Below are 20,156 nucleotides of genomic sequence, written 5' to 3' on the forward strand. Positions count from 1 at the left end.
TTCACTTTCAAATTGCAGGAGCTACTCGCAGTTCCGTTAAAGCGTCATCAATTCTGGTACGTGACTTCACTATTAAATTGTTTTAAAAGGCAGCTATTAAAAGTCCTCTCAGCCGCCCTATCATTTTTGCCATTGAAATCACTACAGGAAAAGTCTTTTATACATACATATATACAATACATACAATGATCATATTGTGAGAGGGTAACTATAATGGGGAAAGTCACGTGTAGCAGAATAACTGCAATTATGAGAGTACGAACTTTTACATGCAATTCACATTGTTGCATTGCGAGGAGAAAGCGATAGCAGAACGGCGGATTTTATTTCTGTAAAAGAGCGTGTGGCCTTACCCTGTAATAAATTAGAAACTGCGAGAGTAATGCTAGCCAGACTTGATCTAATATTGCATTTCATCAGCGAAACAAGTCGTGAGAAAGCTATCCAATTAATTTATTTGGAAATTTAGGCTCGAGATTGGCCTAGGTGATATATTGATTCCTTCTTCATTCATTATCCACTAGACTGATTGAACTTTGACTATATCACGTCCTCTGCCTTTATTCCTTTACAATATGGTAGATAGCTCCGAGAACAATAAAAACATATTACCAAATATAGCCAAGTCTATACATTTCCCTAGTAGCCGTATATCTTACATAAAGGTCAACACTTCAGGTAATCTTACCGGAAACATGTTTTGCAAATTTCCTTGAATATAATACGAATTTAGGCCAAAAACATATAAAATCAGTCTGAACATCCCATAGCCTCAGCCCAGCACAATTTAGTAATTGCCTTCCTCTAGCATGCTAGCAATACTTATGTCTGTCTTTAGGGTAAATATTTCAATCAAAATAATTTTTTTAATAAAGACTAAAATCAATTTAATTTTTCTCCACTAAGGCAAGTTATTTGATCTTCTATAACTCCCTGAAAATTAATTTTCTGAAAATGTCTAATATAAGTTCGAAGCATTTAAAACGAAGGCGAAGTGGAAGATCATCCGAAGTGTTAATGGTTTTAAGGTGACCCAACCAAATTCTACTTTAGCCGAGCGCAACTTTTTTGTTGTGTATGGTGCCATCGTGAGGCGAATACGACGTGGAAGTTCTCGCATTATTTGGTATACTTTAAAAACACCGCCTTGACTTGCTTGGACGTTCAACTTAGGGTTAATATTTCCAGTAGGAATAAATCAAAAAAGTTTTCAAATAACTGCAATCAATCGAAAATTTTTCCACAATAAAATTTTCGTAGCGTTCTTTTTGTCATACTTACAATTTATATGTGAAAATTTGTATGCAAGAAGATAATTAAATACCGCTTTTCCACATTTATATAAAAAATACAAAATTAAATTTGCAAAAAAGCGTAAAAATTTCAAATATGGAGGACGATGAGAGGGTAAGGTCAAAATTTTTGTTTGATATTTGAGTTTATCTGAATTAATTCCAACTTTCTTTGCAAAGCTAAATTTAAATTTGAATGAAATATGGCGAGCTTGCCGCAAAATTCAAGCAACGATTTTCCGTTATGGCTTTGACATTTGTGCGGACTTCGTGGAGCACGACCCAAATTGTACCGGCTTAATATCAAGTAAGACAGACGTATCATTATTAGGTTATTTCGTGTTTTAAATGCTTTGTCCTTGTAGACTCACTCTTCACGAGCATTTTGGGCAAGTATAAAAATGTGGTGGGTCTTTCGGAATTCGAGCTGCGTGAGGTTACCGACTACTTTCGTCTGCGTGATGGCCGTGTCGCCTACAAACAATTCTGCAAAGTAGTTTGTCAAGAACGTAAGTACTTTGCATCGTTCATTAAGCAAGATATTCCTCAAAACTATCTTACTGTATTTCAGCTGCGTCCACCAACAAAAAGGATTTGGCTACCGGGTTGGAATGGAACGATCCCATGCATATTAATGTTATACCAAGGCCTGAAGATCGACGTCGGCTGTGTCTGATTCTTATAAAAATTGCCCAGTTTTGCAATTTACCCTTGTTTCCGTATTTCCAAGACTATGAAATAGTAAGTTTCGTTAAGAGGGAATGGTCCAAAAGGAGTTTTGTATGCGTCAAGTCTTTGATTTTGTGTGTTTTTGTCAATATTTAGGTCTCCCAAAACGTCGGTGTAGTGACCGTCGCACATTTTTCACGGGTTCTACACTTCATGAAGATTCCCATCTCAGATGATGATTTTCTGCTTTTGCTGAAACGTTATATCAAGGATTCGTATACTGTGAACTATGTAGCATTCATTAGGCATATACAAAATATTATGGATTATTTAAAGCAAAATAATCTATTAGACAACGCCATGGTGAGTTGGAATATTCGAAAACTCCCAGTAATCATTACATATAAATATGTATGTATCTCATTTTAACAGCAAATCATTAAAGACTTCCCCGGTCGTCTGGTTGACCTCGAACTCTCCGAGTTGCCAGCAATTAACGGCACAAAAATGGCATTCAAAGTATTTCCCGATCTTTGCAATCACCCGAAGGAGTACAAAGACGTGTGTGATCTCATATTTTGTATACAGAACTTCGTACACAAGCGTCGTGTACGAGTAAAGGAGTTCTTGGAGTGCTTCGATCACCTGAGAACCGGCACAGTAACCAAAAATCAGTTTGAGCGCGCCCTAGACAATGTTGGCGTGCGTAAGTACCTCTCGCAGCGTGATATGAATATGTTGTTCACCCGCTATTTAGATCCGGTCGATACAAACCGCATTATGTGGCGGTTATTTGAAGACGAAATCGACAAAGGTACTCTACTTCTACATTTCTTTATTTTTATTCTCATTTTCTTGATCCAAACTTGTCTATACTTTTATAAAGTTTTCACCATCAAACACCTGGAGAAAACGCCTTTACTGGAAGTGCAATCGCCACCTGACTATATAAAACATATGCCTAGGGAGGGTACCTTAGATTGGGATCACGCCGAGGAAGTTATGCGCAATTATTGCGAGGAAGCATTGCAACGTATCCAAATGCGCATACGGAATCGGCGCTTGCATCTGCATCCGTTTTTCCGAAACTACGACAAGTGAGTACATACAAGTATTTTCCATAGCCAAACGTAATGTGTTTTCACCCACACCATTCCAGGCTCAATAGCGGGCATGTCGGCTGTAATCAAGCAAATCAAGTTTTTCTCACTAACGGCATTCTGCTCTCTAATAATGAGCTTAATGCATTGCTCGCGCGCTATGGGAATGAATTGGGATTTAATTACACGAAATTCCTTGAGCATGCCGATCCCGCTGAGTACGCAGTACCGAAGCTGAAACCCCAGCCGGAGGCACTGAAAACGGAATGCCCTGCAGTAAGCAAGAGTGTCGGCGACAACTACAGCGAGGAATACATTATCAAACTGCTGTCGAACATTAAACGACAAGCAATCACGCGTAGCATCAATATTATTGACTTCCTGCAGGATTACGATCGACATCGTGAAGGCGATATATTGGAAATTGACTTCAAGCGCGGTTTAGACAACGCGCTTATATCTCTATCAGCTGATGAATCGAACGCGATTAGCAATATGTAAACCGACATACTTTTGCATGCCGTATTTTAGCCTACGACTAATTTTTTTCTGTGTTTTGTAGTTTCCGCTCGCCCAAGCGTGCTTGCTGTGTGCTTTATCGGGATTTCTGTCGAGCACTTGACGAGATCTTCATTGAAATCGAAACCTCAATGGGTGACAAAGAGGTTACAGCTGTACCACTTATACACTTGGCCAATCTAGATTGCTTCGATTGCTTCCTCAACTTCGAAGAGCGCACACTCTGCTCGCAAGCACTCATGAAGTTGGCGCGCAAGCCAGACGAAATCTCCAATTTGAAGCAAGTCTTCCAGGACTTTGATCGCGAAAACTGCGGCACAATAACACGAAATCAGCTGCTTCGTGCGCTAACTGTGCGCGAAATGCACAACATTGTGAGCAGTCGTGAGCTGGATGCAGTCTACAAATGCTTTGGCCTACAACGCGGTAAGTTTAAACAAAGAACCAATATGTTGAACCATCTGATCAAATTGAACTCGGAGTGACAAAAAAAGCGAAGTTAACGTATTTTAGGGCAAATTTTTATTATCGCCCTCAAAATCAGTCAATGCAAGCATGCCAATATCGAATAATCCAATTTTCCATACGATACACTTGTTATGAGCCTTGGCTGAGACGGCCTTCAGTGGCTTCAGCGTATGACTTCGATGGGCTCGTGACGAGTGTCCCGAACCGTATTTTACAGTGTCGAAAACACAAAAAAAAAATCACAACAAGGCAAATCCGTGTAATTTGGTGGCTAAGCGTTGACCATGGCTTCTTGTTTGGCCAAAAATTCTGTTAAAAGCATTCTAAAATGTAACGGCGCATTATCGTGGTGGAATTTTATGCCCACAAAACGTTTAGAACGATTGCTTCACGTAGATGACTTAAAACGGCAAAGTAGTTTTCCTTATTCACCGTTCCACGGAAAGAATACGATGAGCATAACCTTGATTTTTGACCGACTTTTACTAGTTATTTTCGGTTTCAATTCATTTTTTAACGTCATTCGCTAAATTGTTAAACAGTTTCATAAATAGACCAGTCCGAGTCAAATTTGATCAGATCGTATTAACATTTTGATTAACTATAAAAATGTTTACTTATCATTCCCCACTAGGTCTGCGCTTGGAATTCAAATACCGCGAATTCTTGAATATGCTGGACATTCTATTCCAAACGGGCCAGGTGAAGCGCAACTATTAGAAAATTGGATACAAAGCAAAAAATGGGAAATCCGTAGATGTGTGTGTGTCCCCAGTCTCATGTGGTTGTTGTTATGTCTTGCTTAGTAAAATGCTTATCCACTCCAAGAAAATAAATGTTTCAAGATACCCACTTGCACAGATGTTTAAGTTTCGGAAAATAAGGAAGCTATAATACCCTTCACAGTAGCCTTTTATAGAATAAAAGGGCGTAAAAACATCTTGATTTTGATCGGTCAGTTTGTATAACAGCTATATGCTATGGTATTTCAGTCTGATAAATTTTGTCGGTGATTATTGAGTTGCCTTTGACTTTCCTAAAGCCAACTTGTTATTGACCGACCAATTTACATGGCAGCGATTATGAGTGGTCCGATATTTTAGGTTCACACAAATGAGCAGCTTATTGGTCCACAAATATCAGGTCCAGAACTCCAAGGAGCTTACTGGGCGCGATGCAGGTGATAAGATCCCTGTCCACATAGCAATCTAGATTCAGGTGTTCTGGAGTCGCCAAACCGGCAGTTTAGTCCAGAGGCTTGCCCCTGTTGGACAAGTGTTTCTTGAGCCTCCATTGTCCAGTATTGAGCGGACATGGAATTTACTCCCGATGAAAATTGATCTTATCTCTAAACTTTGCTAGGTTGGAACCTTCCAATAGGGGCATATTCTCTGCTTTTCCGTACGGAGCAACTCCTTTTTACGGCATACTTCGGATGGTATGCAGTTGCGAGACGTCGTAGGAGGCTTTGCTAGCAAGCCAGTTCACATGTTGTCCGACACATATAATTCTAGATGTTACAAACTTCATGGCAGACATAAAATGCACTGTCAGGCTGTAAAAGTGGGTTTGAACCTTAGATATTATTCCATGAAATGAAACTCGTCAATTTGTTGTTTTGTACATTGAGTTTTTTATAATAATATATATTTATTCAAGGTTTAATCTTTGTTGCAATTAGTTTTTTGCTGTTCCTGTTTATAATTAACTTGCATTTGTTGTGTTTTTTGCATTGGTTATTGTTGTTGTTTTTTTCTCTGAATGAATAAGATAGAATACGTACATATAGATCTATGAATAAACATTACCATTACAATGTCAGCAATTTAACAAGTCATGTAATAACTATTTAAATTCAGTTAGTACTCGTATGCTCACTCCACACAAACACACATCTCTTATTCGCGCATTGTATCGAAATTGTTTTATATTTAGTACAGTAAAATAATATTTTCTGCTTATTATCAAAAACTTTCTTTTCAAAACCTGCAAATTGCCCGCCCTTTACACACGCTGCAAAAGCGTAAAGTATGTAAGTGCCGTGTGCATTAGTAAATAACGGTAAACGTCACCGTGAACCCCCTCGATTTGATCATTCCTGCAGTAACCCATCTGAAAGCGGTTCGAATTCAATGTTACGAGTACTTTTGGAAGAAAAAACTTCACATTTAATGTTACATATATTGTGGTATATATATGTTTATATGTACATACTATGCACACATCCATACCATAGTCTATTTGCAGTGGCTTAAAGGAAGAAAATCCCTCAGATTATTTAATTTGCCTTACGTAATTGAGAAGTTATCACTAAAACTATTTTTTGTTTTTGCCTATTTTACTTCCCGCCGCCCAATAGTGATCTTAATTACATTCACTCCTGTTTTGTTTTGTTGTTTCTTAGATCTTTATTAAAATATATAAATTCTTTTATGATGTTACTTCTGTGTTATATATATATATGTATATGTATATATATATATACATACTATGAGAATAAATATATATATGTATTGAATTGTATGGATATGTATGCAACTGTTGTAACTGTACATACATAATTTGTCTTTAGTTGAATTCTGCGTCGAATATTTTGGTGGATAAGTTTTTGTTGTGTCTTGCTATGGATGCAGCTTTATTTTGTTGTGTTAGTCGACGATACACCCTCTCTCACCACACTCTCTTCTTCACTGACATTTGATAGTACTCATAATTTAAGCATAACTTGGTAAGTTTATTTTGTTTGTTTGCCATTCTTTCTGTTATACGCTTATTTTTAGACATTAGTAGTAAGTATAGATAAGTATAAAAAATAGTACATAACGCACGTTATGTATACTAGCGAAAAGATAAACGCTATCAAACGACAATATGACAGCTTTATTACGAATTGAGCGACAAGTTGATGTAAATGAAATTCGCAAACAAACACCTCCTCATACACGCACATACATACGGCATGTATCCGCGTGTGTTGAGGTGCATTGTGCGCACAGATTATGTGTGGATAGGATGCGGGTAAGGAAATAGCATTTCAAATGGGGCTGAGTTGATAATTACAAATTGCTAACTGATAACATACCACAACTACTACTTAGAGCATAAAAATTACCATTTTAAAGTAAGTAAGTATATTAGGTAACATAAGATTAAGTGTAATATATATGATCTAAAACTACTGAAAAGTACTGCTAATAAACTATTGATTGCTGAATTGTTGTTAAGTTGACACTGCAATGAATGCAACGCTGAATTAGTAGACTTTTTTGCTTGCACTTCTGGTAAAAAAGTAAGGCCGGTGTATTTTTCATTGGTTGTTCATTGGACACACATACGAACTTAAATTGATTGTTTAAACCGTGCCGACCACAATGAGATTTTTTCATATGATTGATGATTAACTTTCTGGAATGGGGTGTTGTTGTCAGCACTGCGTCTATGAGTATATTTATGTTGTTGTTGTTGTTGTTTACTGTTGTAAGTGTTTATTTCAGGTGGCAAATTTATCATTTGTGTGTGCATGCGATGTGTTAAATATAACACTGAAAAAGATATAAGGTAAAAATGTATTATATTGCAGTCGTAAAATATTTTCTTTTTATTAATTAAATCAAATATTGCATTCAGCGTGGTAATTTTTCACATTTCGGTAGAAACGTGAGCACGAATATACATATATGTAATTTCAATTAAACCGAAATGCATTTGAAATCAATCGCTACGAAACAAATTAAGGACCTTTAAAAAAGTGCATATTAAAACAATATTTTCAATATGCACTTTTTGCTATTTAACAGTTTAAGTTCTAATTAGACACTAAATTTGTCGTGTATATTTAAAATCTGACGAATCGTCAGTTTCTTGAAGCAGTTGTTATTTTTGAAAAATGTTTTTACTTACCAGAAGAAATCATATAATTCGTTTGTATGGTTAATTTCCAAGCGATCAGTAAAAACTTAATCAAAGAATTAAGTTCGTGTAGTGTGTGATTTTTTGTGTACCAGCGCTTGTTTATTACTATCAACTTATTGCAACGAGCGTGATTAGTAGGGTTGGTGTCTGGGCTGGCGTCCTGTCCCTCTTTGCTTTCCCGAAGGATAGCCGCCGGCACCTAATAAGGAATATAAATATATAATGCGAATATGAATATACGTGCAAGACTGTTTACGCCGAGGCGGCAACGGGAACCCAAATATTTATACAATTCAACATGCGCTACAGGGTAGAAACAAGGGGTAAGGGAACTTAGCCAAAGTTTTGAACTACAGAAAACAACTTACTTAACAAAAGCTATTTTATGGTCTAATAATACGTCCCTATGTTGTGTTATATAGATAAATTGCACCAGTTCCGGTTAGAGAAGGAAAATCGCATAGAATGTGATACACAAATTTTAAGTGCTGGTTTTTATTTGCCGGAAATGATGCAATCATCACAAAAGAGTTGACAGGATAAAATGAGTTTGGATTTCGTAACCATACATACGTATATGAAATAAAAATATGTGTACAAAATAAATTTTAAAAGCCAAATTTTTAGATTTGTTGGTTTGTTTTTTGGAAAATATTAAAAGGAAAAATCCGATAGTCAACGAATTTAACCGTATGTGCCATAAACAATTTCATTTAGATTTGCAATTAACAAATTTTGGTACAAAATTTTGTTGGAGATGTGTAAAAATCTATGGTAGACAAGCAAAAAAAAAAAAAAACAAAATAATCTTGGAAATATTTAACAATTGTTGCTGATTATTTGTGATTTTAATACCTTTTGGACCGCCGCGTGGACCACCGGCACCTCGGCCACCGCCGCCGCTACCGCCACCGTAGCCGCCATCATAACCACCTCCGTAGCCGTAATCTTTACAATTATTTCATTTGATATTTGGTTTGAGAAAATTGTGGTTTGAACATGCATTGATTCAAATATAATATGATGCGTTTTATGCATGGTGCAGAGCGTAAACATTTTCATTGCATAGTTGTTGGCCCGTGGTTTGAAATTTTATTTTCAATTAGTGTTTGAGACAAAAAGAATATTCAGTTATTTAATATTTAATATACTAATTATGAGAAGCATTTCAATGTTCAAAGTTCAAAAGTATCTCAAAACGATACCATATTAAAAATACACACATAAATTAAAAGTGTTTCTGCATTTAGTCGTAATGATATTGATATATAGCGTATTTAATTATAAAGATAATCTGCAATATCTCTGAAAATGGTACCAAAATATGCTTAATGACGATACAATTTATCATTGATTTATCATGAAACCAGTTAATATTTTAAAATCAAATTTAACTTTCTGTCCGGCTGTGGAGTTTGGCGCAAGTAAGGTTATTGCGACCCTAATTTGGATCGCGACATTTGTATCCGCATTAAGTGCATCAATTAGCCGCTAAAATTTTTTGAACTTTTGAAGCGGAACTTACCTACCACCTAAAGTTGAAAGTATCCCACCCAAGACAAACGCCAACGCCAACGCTAAAGTTGTAGGAAAGAAGAAAAGCGAGTGATAGACGAAGTTTTATTGGTGACTCAAGGCGAAGAGAGTTATCCATAACAGCGATTATCTAGACGAGAACCACAACTTTTATAGAGAACACTCTATTTTCTATTGCAGAAGTAAGAAAAGCGGTGGTTTTTAGTTTTCTTTCTTTTATTTGCTCTTCGTTTTGGATTATAATGTTGCGAGTTAATATAATTATGTATGTAGATTTATAATAGATTATTTATATATGCCTACAATTGTTTTTGAATTGAATAATGTTGTTTTCTAAACGTTCTGCAGTTTGGCTGATACTGACAATAAGAATAAAATGTCCATTTATACTCTTTGCGACTTTTATATAACTTTAGCTTGATAACGTCAACATACATATGTATCTTTTTTCGGTTTGACTGTTTTATGATGTTTTTAAAGGATTTCGAGTTTTTAAAAAGGATTTATTTTCATCTGCACAAAACGGCGCTTAACAGAAAAAATTGCAACAATCTCAGTGATTTTTAAAAAGTTTACAATTCGCTTTCAAATGCTGTCAAACCCGAACCCTTTAAATTGCAGCAATCGTCATCAAACCTTTCGTAAGCAACATCAATACCGCCAATAATTTTACGCTTGATTCAACATTTTCATTTAATTAGTAAAAAAATGTATTGCGTCGACGCATAATTGTTTACATGTTTCAAAATGCTGTTTCTTTACAACTGTCTAATATTCACATATGCATTAACATATATATAAATCCTTTTTAATATAAGGTACCTCATTTTCACACACAGTATTTTCATTGCAAAACTTTTATGCCAGAGCATATTTTATATACGAAAGCGCACTTCGGTGAATGCCAATGGCAAAAATCATTATTTGCGAGTGAAAATGTATCAAGCAATTAAATCACTTTTGAAATTTTGCCCAATAATTTTGTCCAGCAAATAACACATTAACAAATTATGCCAAAAGAGTGTAGTTATTGGTTCTAATTACATATTACTTTTTTTTTTTTGCCATTTAACACCGAAACGATTTTCGTCTAATTCAATATTCTGCTTTGCTTGCTTTTCTGTGTTTTGAATGTCTCACCTCACCAAAAACACTTTTTTATACTTCAATAATTCACTTCATCACTCGCTTTCATCTTCTTCGTCGTCGTCGTCGGCGTTTTAATTATTTTTTTCTTTTTTCTTTTTGGAAGTAATATTAGAAATTCATACATATGCAACTCATGGGACTTTCAAATATAGTTTATAATTTCGATTTAGTTTTTAAGATATTTATGATTTAAATTATTACTAGTGTAAAATTTTACAGAGAAAAACAAAAACGCAAACGCAAATTTTATGTTATATAATTATTTCTTTCTAAGTATTGAAATTGTTTTTTAAAAATATGTGAATAACTATGAAGTGTAAAACTAATTCCATACTCGACGTTAAACTAATGCAAAACGTGCCAGATTTTCCATTATTAAATATTAATTATAGTTAAATTTTATATTATAAGAAAAACATGTATGTTCTAACTTTACAATTAATTATTAATATATGAATTAAGAAACCAAAACAAAAAAATTGGTAGAGTGCTTGATTGTAGTTACTTATTACGGAGAAACTAAATAATTTTCAATAGAATATTGTAATTTCTTAAAAAGCGAATAGAAAATCAAGTGTGCATTTATTGAGAATTTGAAAAATTTATAAATTAGAAAATATGATAAAAAAAAATTTAAAATTAATTTTCTTAGTTATCCAAGTGTTAGTTAAGGTTCACAAATTCACATCAACGTAAAAAAAAATAAACTAAAAAATTAAATTTCAAAAAACTTATAAAACTCTACAATAGTAACCGCAACTCTTCAACATAAAAACTTTTAGTCATCGGCAGCAAGATAACAAGAAAATAAAGTAGCCTTGAGCTTATTTATAAAACAATATTTTCTTATGTTTACCGCTGCCAACTTAAGACGTCGAAAAATGTCCTGCCGTCATTTAAAGGTGAAATTGTGGTCGCTAGTACTAAATACTTGCTTTTTTCATCACGTGGTGAAATCTTTGAAATATGTGTGTACTTGGTAATTGAAGCGAGCGGCAAACGGTATCAAGTTAGTTTGTTGTTTCAGTAGTAGTATTCGGTATTCGGTATTTGGTAAGGTATATATCTTATAGGTTTGTGGTGTGAGGCGAAACATCAGAAAATTCGGTATTACAAAGTTATTTCATATACTACCTTTTAATCAGATTGTTTTACAAATATATATTTATATATATTAAGATTTCAATCAACACATTTAGTAAGTGCTACGAAAAATGTAATGTAATATAAGTTAAAAAATATAAATCAAATAATAATTACAAATAATTAATAACTTTAAAACCAAGACAAACACTAAAGGTTGGGGTAACTACTTATTGAAAATGTGTTTTTTACTTCTTTCAAATATTTATTGGTTTTCTTAATTTTATGAAACTTTTTTTTTTCTTTTTTGAAAACTTGCATACTCCAACTTTTAGTGTTGCCTTTTCTCTACTAATTTGATTAATTACATTTAGTCAAATATATGATTTAAATAAAATAGGCGGATATATAAGTTACATAGGTAAGAAGATATATATTTTTGGCTCGTGTATTTGCACAAGTTTTAACACTGAGAAACATGCAAATGTTTACGTTTTTTGTTTTTTTTTTTATAGATCTGTTTAAGTGATTTTAGCACAAACAAATTTAATTAATTTTAATTTAGAGAATAATGTAAGATATATCTTAAGAATTGAAACATTTAAAAGTGCATGGGTCAAAATCAAATAAATCACAACTTTCTTGTATTCTGCATTCAGACAAAGCTTTAAATCCGTAACAGAACTTAATTTGTACGGAAATAAATCACGTCCGCGTTGCATTATTTACTTTTGACACCACCACATACTAACTTGCAAATTGAAAGTCGTGCATAACACCATTCTTTTGCAAACAGAAAAATTGAAAATATTTATACATATTTTAAAGGGTATCCTAATTAAATGCAATTGCTTAGTGGTGAGTGTATTTTGTCAAATGTTGAAAAAGAAAAAATATCCAACTTCTTTGTTCGGTTGGTCGACTTGCATAAGCATTATCAATTCAAATAAAAGTTACGCTATGGCATTTGTCTATAGTTTTTCACAAATAAAATTCATTTTTAAAACATTTACTTTAAAATTGACGAAGTGTGTGTATTAATAAGTTTTTATGTTTTAGTAAAATTTGCTCTAAGTTTTCCTTCGAAAATTGATTCTCACAAAACACAATAAATTGTAACAACTTGTAATTATATTCTAACGCCGCCCTTGCGCATTCAAATAAAACAGAACCTGGAGCTCGAGTTGGACGATATCAGACAGCGGTGGTTTCGTTATGAATCTGGGATGCTAAATTTCAACAATGGTATTTAAACAAAATTGTCCATGTAAATTAGTTAGAACTAGCCCTATACGGGTTAACGTCTGCGGTTATGTTTTGAAAACTGTGTTAAATTTACTATTATGATGTCTGAAGTCTGATTTTTGTTTAGAAATGTCAAAAGTTGGTATAGCAAATAAAAGAAATACTACTAGATGTGAGTAGTCACTTCGATGTGTGTATGCATTTATCATTAGTTGCGGCCTTGTGTATCTGTATAATACAGAACAAATCTGTCTCCCCACAAACATCCCGGTGAGATCAGGAAAATGCATTGTTTAAAAATCTTTCACATTTTCGGTATTCAATAAAATGATTATAAATGTGTGTGTCTGGAGAATAAGGCGCCAGCAGTCATGCATACACGCAATCATCTATCCAGCCGATCGATATGCGTGTGTAAGGATTGTTGTTGCACAGCAACAATACTCCTCTCATATGTCATATATTTTACGGCTTAAAACGCCTACGCTGTGGATTCTTTCATTTATTTATTTATTTGCATTCATGCAAACAGTCCATATAATACCATATAGAACAGTATGCTTGTAAAGGTATACATATATATATAACAATTATATGTATGTAGCATTTATACATATATATTCAATAAAAATATATTCACTTATATGTATTTTATGTATAGTTGCATACGAAAATATATGCGTCTAAAAATATATTCATCACTATCGACTGGCATGTAGTGGGTCTGTTGTATATGAGGCTCACATACATATCATAGCCTCCACATGCCAAAGGACAATAATTTTAAAATAATAACGTATAAACTAAGAAAAAAGGAAGTTTTCTTTATTTCTTCGCTCTGGGTTTGACTTAAAAGTCGAAAGAAAATCATGAGTTTTTTTTAGTTCTTTTCTGTCTGTTGTTGGTTTTTAAGCAGCCATTTAAAGCGCAATAGTAGTTACAATCTCTACATCGAGATCGTGGCCCATATTACCAGGCAAAATATATTTGACTTTTTATATATATTTGCGCGCTCAACTGAATGGCTAGGCTAATACATGAGAGAAGAGAAACTTGTAAAAAAAAAAAATAAAATAAATTATTGTCAAGTTGCCCACATTATGCCTTATTCGAAGGGAAAAGATAATAGTTACCAAACAGCCTACGAGAAATTACGTTAAAAGTATAATTTATTTTCCAATAAGACTACAGAAAACTATTTCCACTTTCGAGCTGTTTTGCTAATGCGATCAACTGACATTGCTACATTCTATCTTTTTGCTCTTCCGATATTTTTGGCACATATAGGTGACAGTTCTCTTATCTTGTGTAGCTAATAAGGCAATTGGAGGTATTTATTTGCTTGTTAAGCAGTGAATATTTTTCATTTACTTTGGTCTTTCTTACTCATAAATTCTCATAGCGACTAACAACGTGTCCAATCTAATAACACGTAGTTACTAAGTTGTTTCATTCTTATATATGCAAATACGTATTTAGTGTTTCATACGCATATGTAAATACACGAATTTGAAGCAATTGCAATTTATTTGTTTGTTAAATACACTCTTCGTCATTTTTATTCACTTCCTTTACTTGTTGTTCATTAGGTGCAAGTACTCAAAATGGCTCACTGATAAAAGCGCCGGAAGTACATTGCTGTAAACGTATTGTTCTTTTTCGTATTAACTATTTTTTTCTTTTTCAAATTTAAAAGTAATAATTATTAACAATAAAAGTTTTGCATAATAGTTTTTACTCTACAAATATATTTGTGAAATAAAGATGAAAGCAAATACCAAATAGTTATTTAAATTTTCCATCTTAATTCAATGTTTTTTTTTTTTTTTTGTTTGAAGATAACTAGGCATATATTAATTATAATTACGTTTTTGTTTTTGTTTCTCTTTTTCGTAATTGAAAGTAAAATTTTACGAATCTAGTATCAGGGTATTTGAAAAAACTGTATGTTGTGTATGGTGTATCATGCGCTGAGTAATGAGCTGGTGAATCTCGACTTGAGTCTTACAGATTGAAATAACACCAAACAATTGATATGCATTTAGCTGCATATCATTTCATTACTCAAGCAACAATGAAATACATTTTTATATAATTTTTGTTCTTATTTAAATTGTTGGTAGTTATTACTGTTTTTGTGGTGATAACCGGTAGGATTATTATAACTATAATTTGAGTTTGATTGTAAATTGCTATGTGTTTGGTATTTACCGTATCCATAGTCATAGCCATTATAATAGCCCCCGCTGTAATAGTCTCCATAGCCTGGATCATAACCACCGGCATAACCGCCATATGGAGCATAACCACCTTGACCTGGCCATTGTGGATATCCTAAAATAAAATATTTCCGCTTTAGAAATATTTAGCTTTTTACTTTAAATAGAAATATGTTGGCTAAAATATGATACATACAAATGCATCAAAAACCAAACGTTTCAAAAGTCTTATTAACTTACCACCACGTCCGAAGCCTCCACGTCCGCCACGAATGCCTCCACGGGCTCCACGCATAGCCATCATTTGGTTTTCTGGCTTCGGTGTTGCACGTTTAACATCAACTTCCTTGCCGGATATTTTTTGCTTAGGTGTTTTCAGTAACTCATTTACCACTTGTTCAGAATCAAATGTAATGAAACAGAATCCTTTACGCTGTGACTTTTGCTTATCAAATGGCAACTCAACATCGACAATCTAAAAACATAATAATACATTAGATTACAATGCGAATAGTACATATTTACTGTTATTGCTACTTACATTGCCAAATTGGCTGAAATATGTTTTGATCTCATCATCACTGATTTCATTTGTAAGACCACCAACAAAAATTTTTCCATGCCGGGCCTTGGCCTTCTTGGGGTCGACTTTCTTGTTGTTAATAATATGTTCACCAGCGGCGTGAACTTTGTCAATAGCTTCAGTGCTAGTGAAAACAATAAAAGCGAAGCCACGTGAACGACCAGTCTGTGGGTCTGTTTTTACATTTATGCTTTCAATTTCTCCATATTTGCCAAAGTGTTCGCGCAACTCCTCTACAAAAAGACGTATAACATATAAATATTGCTCAATCATATTTCTTCTCAAATTTTATTTACTTACTCTCAGAAGTCTCCCAACTCAGACCGCCAACAAAGAGTTTTCTGTAACGACGAGAAAGAAATAATTAGTACATATTACACTTATTTAGTTCAGCGAAATGTGTTGCGCCCAGAATAAGAAAATGTTTACTATATAAAATTTGGAAAATAGGTTTTTAAATTGATTGATTTAAAATAATAGTAGATACGTGGTATTATATTTATTTTTTTTATATTCAAAACACTTCAAATAACAACAAACTCACCAAATATCTGCGAGTAGAGGGCAGAGAGCCATTAAATCTCTTTAGGTATAAAAATTAATTATTTTAAAATGAATGGAGTTCGAAAGATACGAAATACAAAAGTTCTGTTTCCATTTTGCATCTATTACATTATTGCACGTTAAACGATCTACAGAACTTGAAAACAAATTTTTATGTAAAAGACCAAAACTGCAACACTAATTATTGTAACCGGATCGACCCTTTAAACCAACAAAGACAACCGATGTTTGAATTATACTTCTAGCGCGATTAAGAGTAATAATATAATTGTACTAATTTCACGGTTAGTTAAAACTTTTTTTCGATATTTTAAGCTAATAATTATAGATATTTTTAAAATATTATAAACAAGTAACGAAATTTCAACTTCAGATAGAATAGAAAACACTTAAAAAACACTTCAAAAATATTAACAGTACATCATGGTAATCCAATTTTCTCTAGTTAAAGTTAATTTTGTGTATCTTGTATAATTTTCTTCTATTTTGTTTTTCATAGATAAATACCATCGACAAGTGTCTCGTGAATGGTGTCTCAACGCCATGTTTGATGCGAGGAATCCAGTGGCCAGTAAACGATGTTAGCTGCTGGGCAATTTACCATGATGTCGTCTTAGGCATTTTGTGTCCAGCATTCTTAAAGGACTCACTTTCTATTGGGCGCATAAATACATCAAGCTAATGTACAATTCCGTTAAAATCACCAAAATTGACCCTTTTAGTTATCACATGCTGAAGCCGTTGCTAAGCTACCTGCCGGTATTGTTACTAATGAAGTCATAGTGAGTTGTTGTTGATCCGTGGAGATTTCCATAAGCGTAGCTACAATTGGCTTGTTTATGCTCATCACTCATTACCTGCCGGAGAGGAACAAGATTAGTTCGCTCAAACACAACAGGAAAGCAATGATGGAAAATAGGGTATTGTTATCCTATTGCAACAACATTTTACATGCTCTTTACGTTTATGATATATATATATATATATATTTATATATATTTGCATATGTTTACGGCATCCGTGACACGAGAAATCAGTCAAAAGTAGTTTATTATTTTTAGTCCATTATTCATTGCTCTTAGAACATTACATATTTTATTTTTGAAATTTTCCGATCCTCTTCAATTCACATTTAAATTTACGGTTCAATCTATTGATTTACACATTAGCCTTTAAAATAGAACGTTTTTCCGATATATTCAAGTTCTTACATTTACATTTATAAATTATCTTAACCAACATGCAATTAATTGCTTGACTTTCGCCCAAAAACTCGATTAGCTCTGGCGGCACTGATTGGATTCTGGCAAATACTCTCTTAAAATAATTAATGCATTATAAACATTTTGAAGATTACATGACACTCATTCGCATAAAGAAGAAAACAAATATTTGTAATAATTTTAGAAATAATTTTTATTTGTTTCTGTTTCTTGACCATTTTGTACAATCTCTTTTCAAATACTTATGTTAACCAACTACTTTTCTAAATTTTGAGATATAAAAATTTCATATTCGGAATATAAATACATAAGGATCATTTAAAAAACTTATAGAATAATTAATAATATTTCGAAGACAGAAATGTTACAGCGTGAAAAACTTTCCTACCATACAACAATCAATTATATATCTCTAATCGAACTTTGCCAGATATCCAACCACTTTATTTTCTAATGATAGCAAAAAATGTTAATTTTGCAATAATGAGCAAATTTTAAAATGAACGGAGAAATTCGAACTGCGATACAAATCTATTTCACTTTGAGCACATAATAAACAATATAAACGACTTCACTATTATTAAAAATATACCAGTATATTTCAATATAAATCCAAGCAGATGTAACCCTAAACTTCATTTTATTGATAAATAACTGCAGGCGGTATAATAAAAGTTTATCCGAAATTACAATCGAAATAAGTAACGAAATTTACGTCTCAAGAAATGAAGTAGCGCTTTACTAACTTTTTTTTAAATATCTAACTTTGCAAATATTTATATATGTATGTATATTTGGAAATCAAGAAAGAGATTTTCTAAGATTTACTCGTATTTTAGTGTTTATCGTTTGTAGTATATTGTTTATTGAAACCATTTTTTACATTTATTTTGCAAGTTTTTTTTAATTTAATTGAGGAACGACATAAACAAACGGAAAATATGTATATAATTCCTATATCATTCTTCAGAAGCGAAATTATAATATTTAAAAACAATATAGGATACAACTTTTGTATAAAACATATTTTCACTTTATTTTGAGGAAAAGAAAGAGTATCGTTTTGATTAAAAAAAAATTATTTAGTGAAATCAATACGTTTGTCTCCTATCACCAATAAAAGTCCTCAATGTAGTCACAAGTATTCCGGATTTAAGATCCATCAAACTGTCGAAATTGAGGAAAGGGAATACATATGTAAATTTGCCATTTTACATTATAGAGATTGTTTAAAAGGTTTCAAAAGCTAGAAAGTGCCATATACCGACAATAACAATTTAGGAGCCACTTGATACTCAGCCGGCATTGCCATTTTCGTATTGACAAAGCGCGCCAACGCCGGTATTGCTTAATTTTAAGAACGACGAAGAGGTAGACAAGTGAAAATTTTTTTGCTTTTGTTTTGGACCGCCATTTTTTAAAACACGTTTGGAAAGAAAATTTTGGATTAGGTAAAAAATAAGTGTAAAGCGGACTTCAAAAAATTGCGGCCAATAAAGCGTGCTCAGTGCACAAGTAAGCAAAAATACCACATAACCTCAATTTTTGTTAGAAAAATTAAATGTTAATGAAAAATGTGACTACATACAAACGAGTACTCCAACGTGATAAAGTATACATATATGAAATAGTTGTATTTAGAGTAAGCTGTTGAGAGTTCCCTACTATCCTGTGAATACAGAAATTTTTGTTACATATATCTACAGATTTAGTAAAAACGCCTACAAGTTCATTTCAATTGAATTAATGGTACGATATTCTAGGTAAAAACTAATAATACATGAAAATGTACCCATAAAAGTGCTAAAGCAATAACGAAGTACAGTCACACACACGCGCAAAAAACAGGGAACAAATAATATTCACACACACCCTCGAACAGACTGAACAAAGAGGTAGACGATTCTGGTACGACATACAGAAAATATGGATTCCCCCCAGTTCGCCTACCCTTTGACCAGTCAACTTTCTTTATATCCCGTAGTATAACAAAACTTTTACGTAACACTTTGAAAAACTCACTTTCTGATACTAAAAATCAACCACTCATTTAATACTATTTAAATAGATATCTTGATATAGAAATTAATATACAATTATAATTTCTCCACAAATTTACCTGTCGTCATCCCGTGCGTTTGACTGTCCATCAGCGTTTCCATTTGTACCATTGGTGCCGGTACCGTTCTCATTTTCGCTTGTAGTGACGTCTTTGGAGAAATCCTCACCGTTCATCTCAACATCGTTATTCTTGGAATCAGCCATTTCTTATTTTTAAATAACTATTTGGCAGGGGTACACTAATATACTTTCAATATAAACTTTAAAATATTGCAATTCAGGTTGTTCAACTTTATTTTAATGATTCAACACAAATTTCTAGACTCGTGGCGAGCCGTACTGACTGCTGTAATGGCCGGAAGAGACAAACTCGAAAATTTGTTATTCGTATGCGACTTCGGCTTCGCTGAATAGCTAAATCACGTGCTGAATACGAAAATATAGTTGTCCTTTTTCCTTTCTCTTTTTAATACTCAAATTATATCAACAATTCCTCCATGAAAGAAATGATTTCATTCAGTGATGTGCAACGT

The 20,156-nt window shown here is 33.2% G+C and overlaps 2 protein-coding genes across 3 annotated transcripts; one reads left to right on the forward strand and one right to left on the reverse strand.

Annotated features, from left to right (window-relative positions):
* Positions 1 to 975: 975 nt before the first annotated feature.
* LOC105232761 (uncharacterized) lies at positions 976 to 4,899 on the forward strand. The gene is made up of 10 exons (XM_011214580.4): positions 976 to 1,407; positions 1,473 to 1,599; positions 1,658 to 1,801; positions 1,864 to 2,033; positions 2,118 to 2,324; positions 2,394 to 2,775; positions 2,848 to 3,058; positions 3,121 to 3,558; positions 3,624 to 4,006; positions 4,683 to 4,899. The coding sequence occupies exons 1-10, from the start codon at positions 1,390 to 1,392 to the stop codon at positions 4,766 to 4,768; spliced, it is 2,166 nt and encodes a 721-aa protein (XP_011212882.3). The 5' UTR covers positions 976 to 1,389; the 3' UTR covers positions 4,769 to 4,899.
* A 758-nt stretch (positions 4,900 to 5,657) lies between these two features.
* Positions 5,658 to 19,993, reverse strand: LOC105232768 (RNA-binding protein squid). 2 transcript variants are annotated; one of them, XM_011214592.3, is made up of 8 exons: positions 19,682 to 19,993; positions 16,076 to 16,116; positions 15,734 to 16,008; positions 15,433 to 15,667; positions 15,185 to 15,307; positions 8,816 to 8,908; positions 7,949 to 8,159; positions 5,658 to 7,590 (listed from the first exon to the last, which is right to left on the reverse strand). In XM_011214592.3, the coding sequence occupies exons 1-7, from the start codon at positions 19,825 to 19,827 to the stop codon at positions 8,092 to 8,094; spliced, it is 981 nt and encodes a 326-aa protein (XP_011212894.1). In that variant the 5' UTR covers positions 19,828 to 19,993; the 3' UTR covers positions 5,658 to 7,590; positions 7,949 to 8,091. The 2 variants fall into 2 exon arrangements, with proteins under 2 accessions (XP_011212894.1, XP_011212902.1); XM_011214600.4 differs by lacking the exon at positions 8,816 to 8,908.
* Positions 19,994 to 20,156: the final 163 nt, after the last annotated feature.

The sequence above is a fragment of the Bactrocera dorsalis genome, chromosome 2 (assembly GCF_023373825.1).
Source record: "Bactrocera dorsalis isolate Fly_Bdor chromosome 2, ASM2337382v1, whole genome shotgun sequence".
NCBI classification, from domain to species: Eukaryota; Metazoa; Arthropoda; class Insecta; order Diptera; family Tephritidae; genus Bactrocera; species Bactrocera dorsalis.

Excerpts from the sequence above, each read along its gene's own strand:
- LOC105232761 (XM_011214580.4), top strand. Across the intron at positions 2,325-2,393 it reads ATCTATTAGACAACGCCATG|CAAATCATTAAAGACTTCCC; the intron begins GTGAGTTGGAAT and ends TCATTTTAACAG. Across the intron at positions 3,559-3,623 it reads TCGAACGCGATTAGCAATAT|TTTCCGCTCGCCCAAGCGTG; the intron begins GTAAACCGACAT and ends TGTGTTTTGTAG.
- LOC105232768 (XM_011214592.3), bottom strand. The coding sequence starts at position 19,827 with ATGGCTGATTCCAAGAATAACGATGTTGAGATGAACGGTGAGGATTTC. Across the intron at positions 16,117-19,681 it reads AACGCACGGGATGACGACAG|AAAACTCTTTGTTGGCGGTC; the intron begins GTAAATTTGTGG and ends TCGTCGTTACAG. Across the intron at positions 8,909-15,184 it reads TGGCTATGACTATGGATACG|ATTACGGCTACGGAGGTGGT; the intron begins GTAAATACCAAA and ends ATAATTGTAAAG.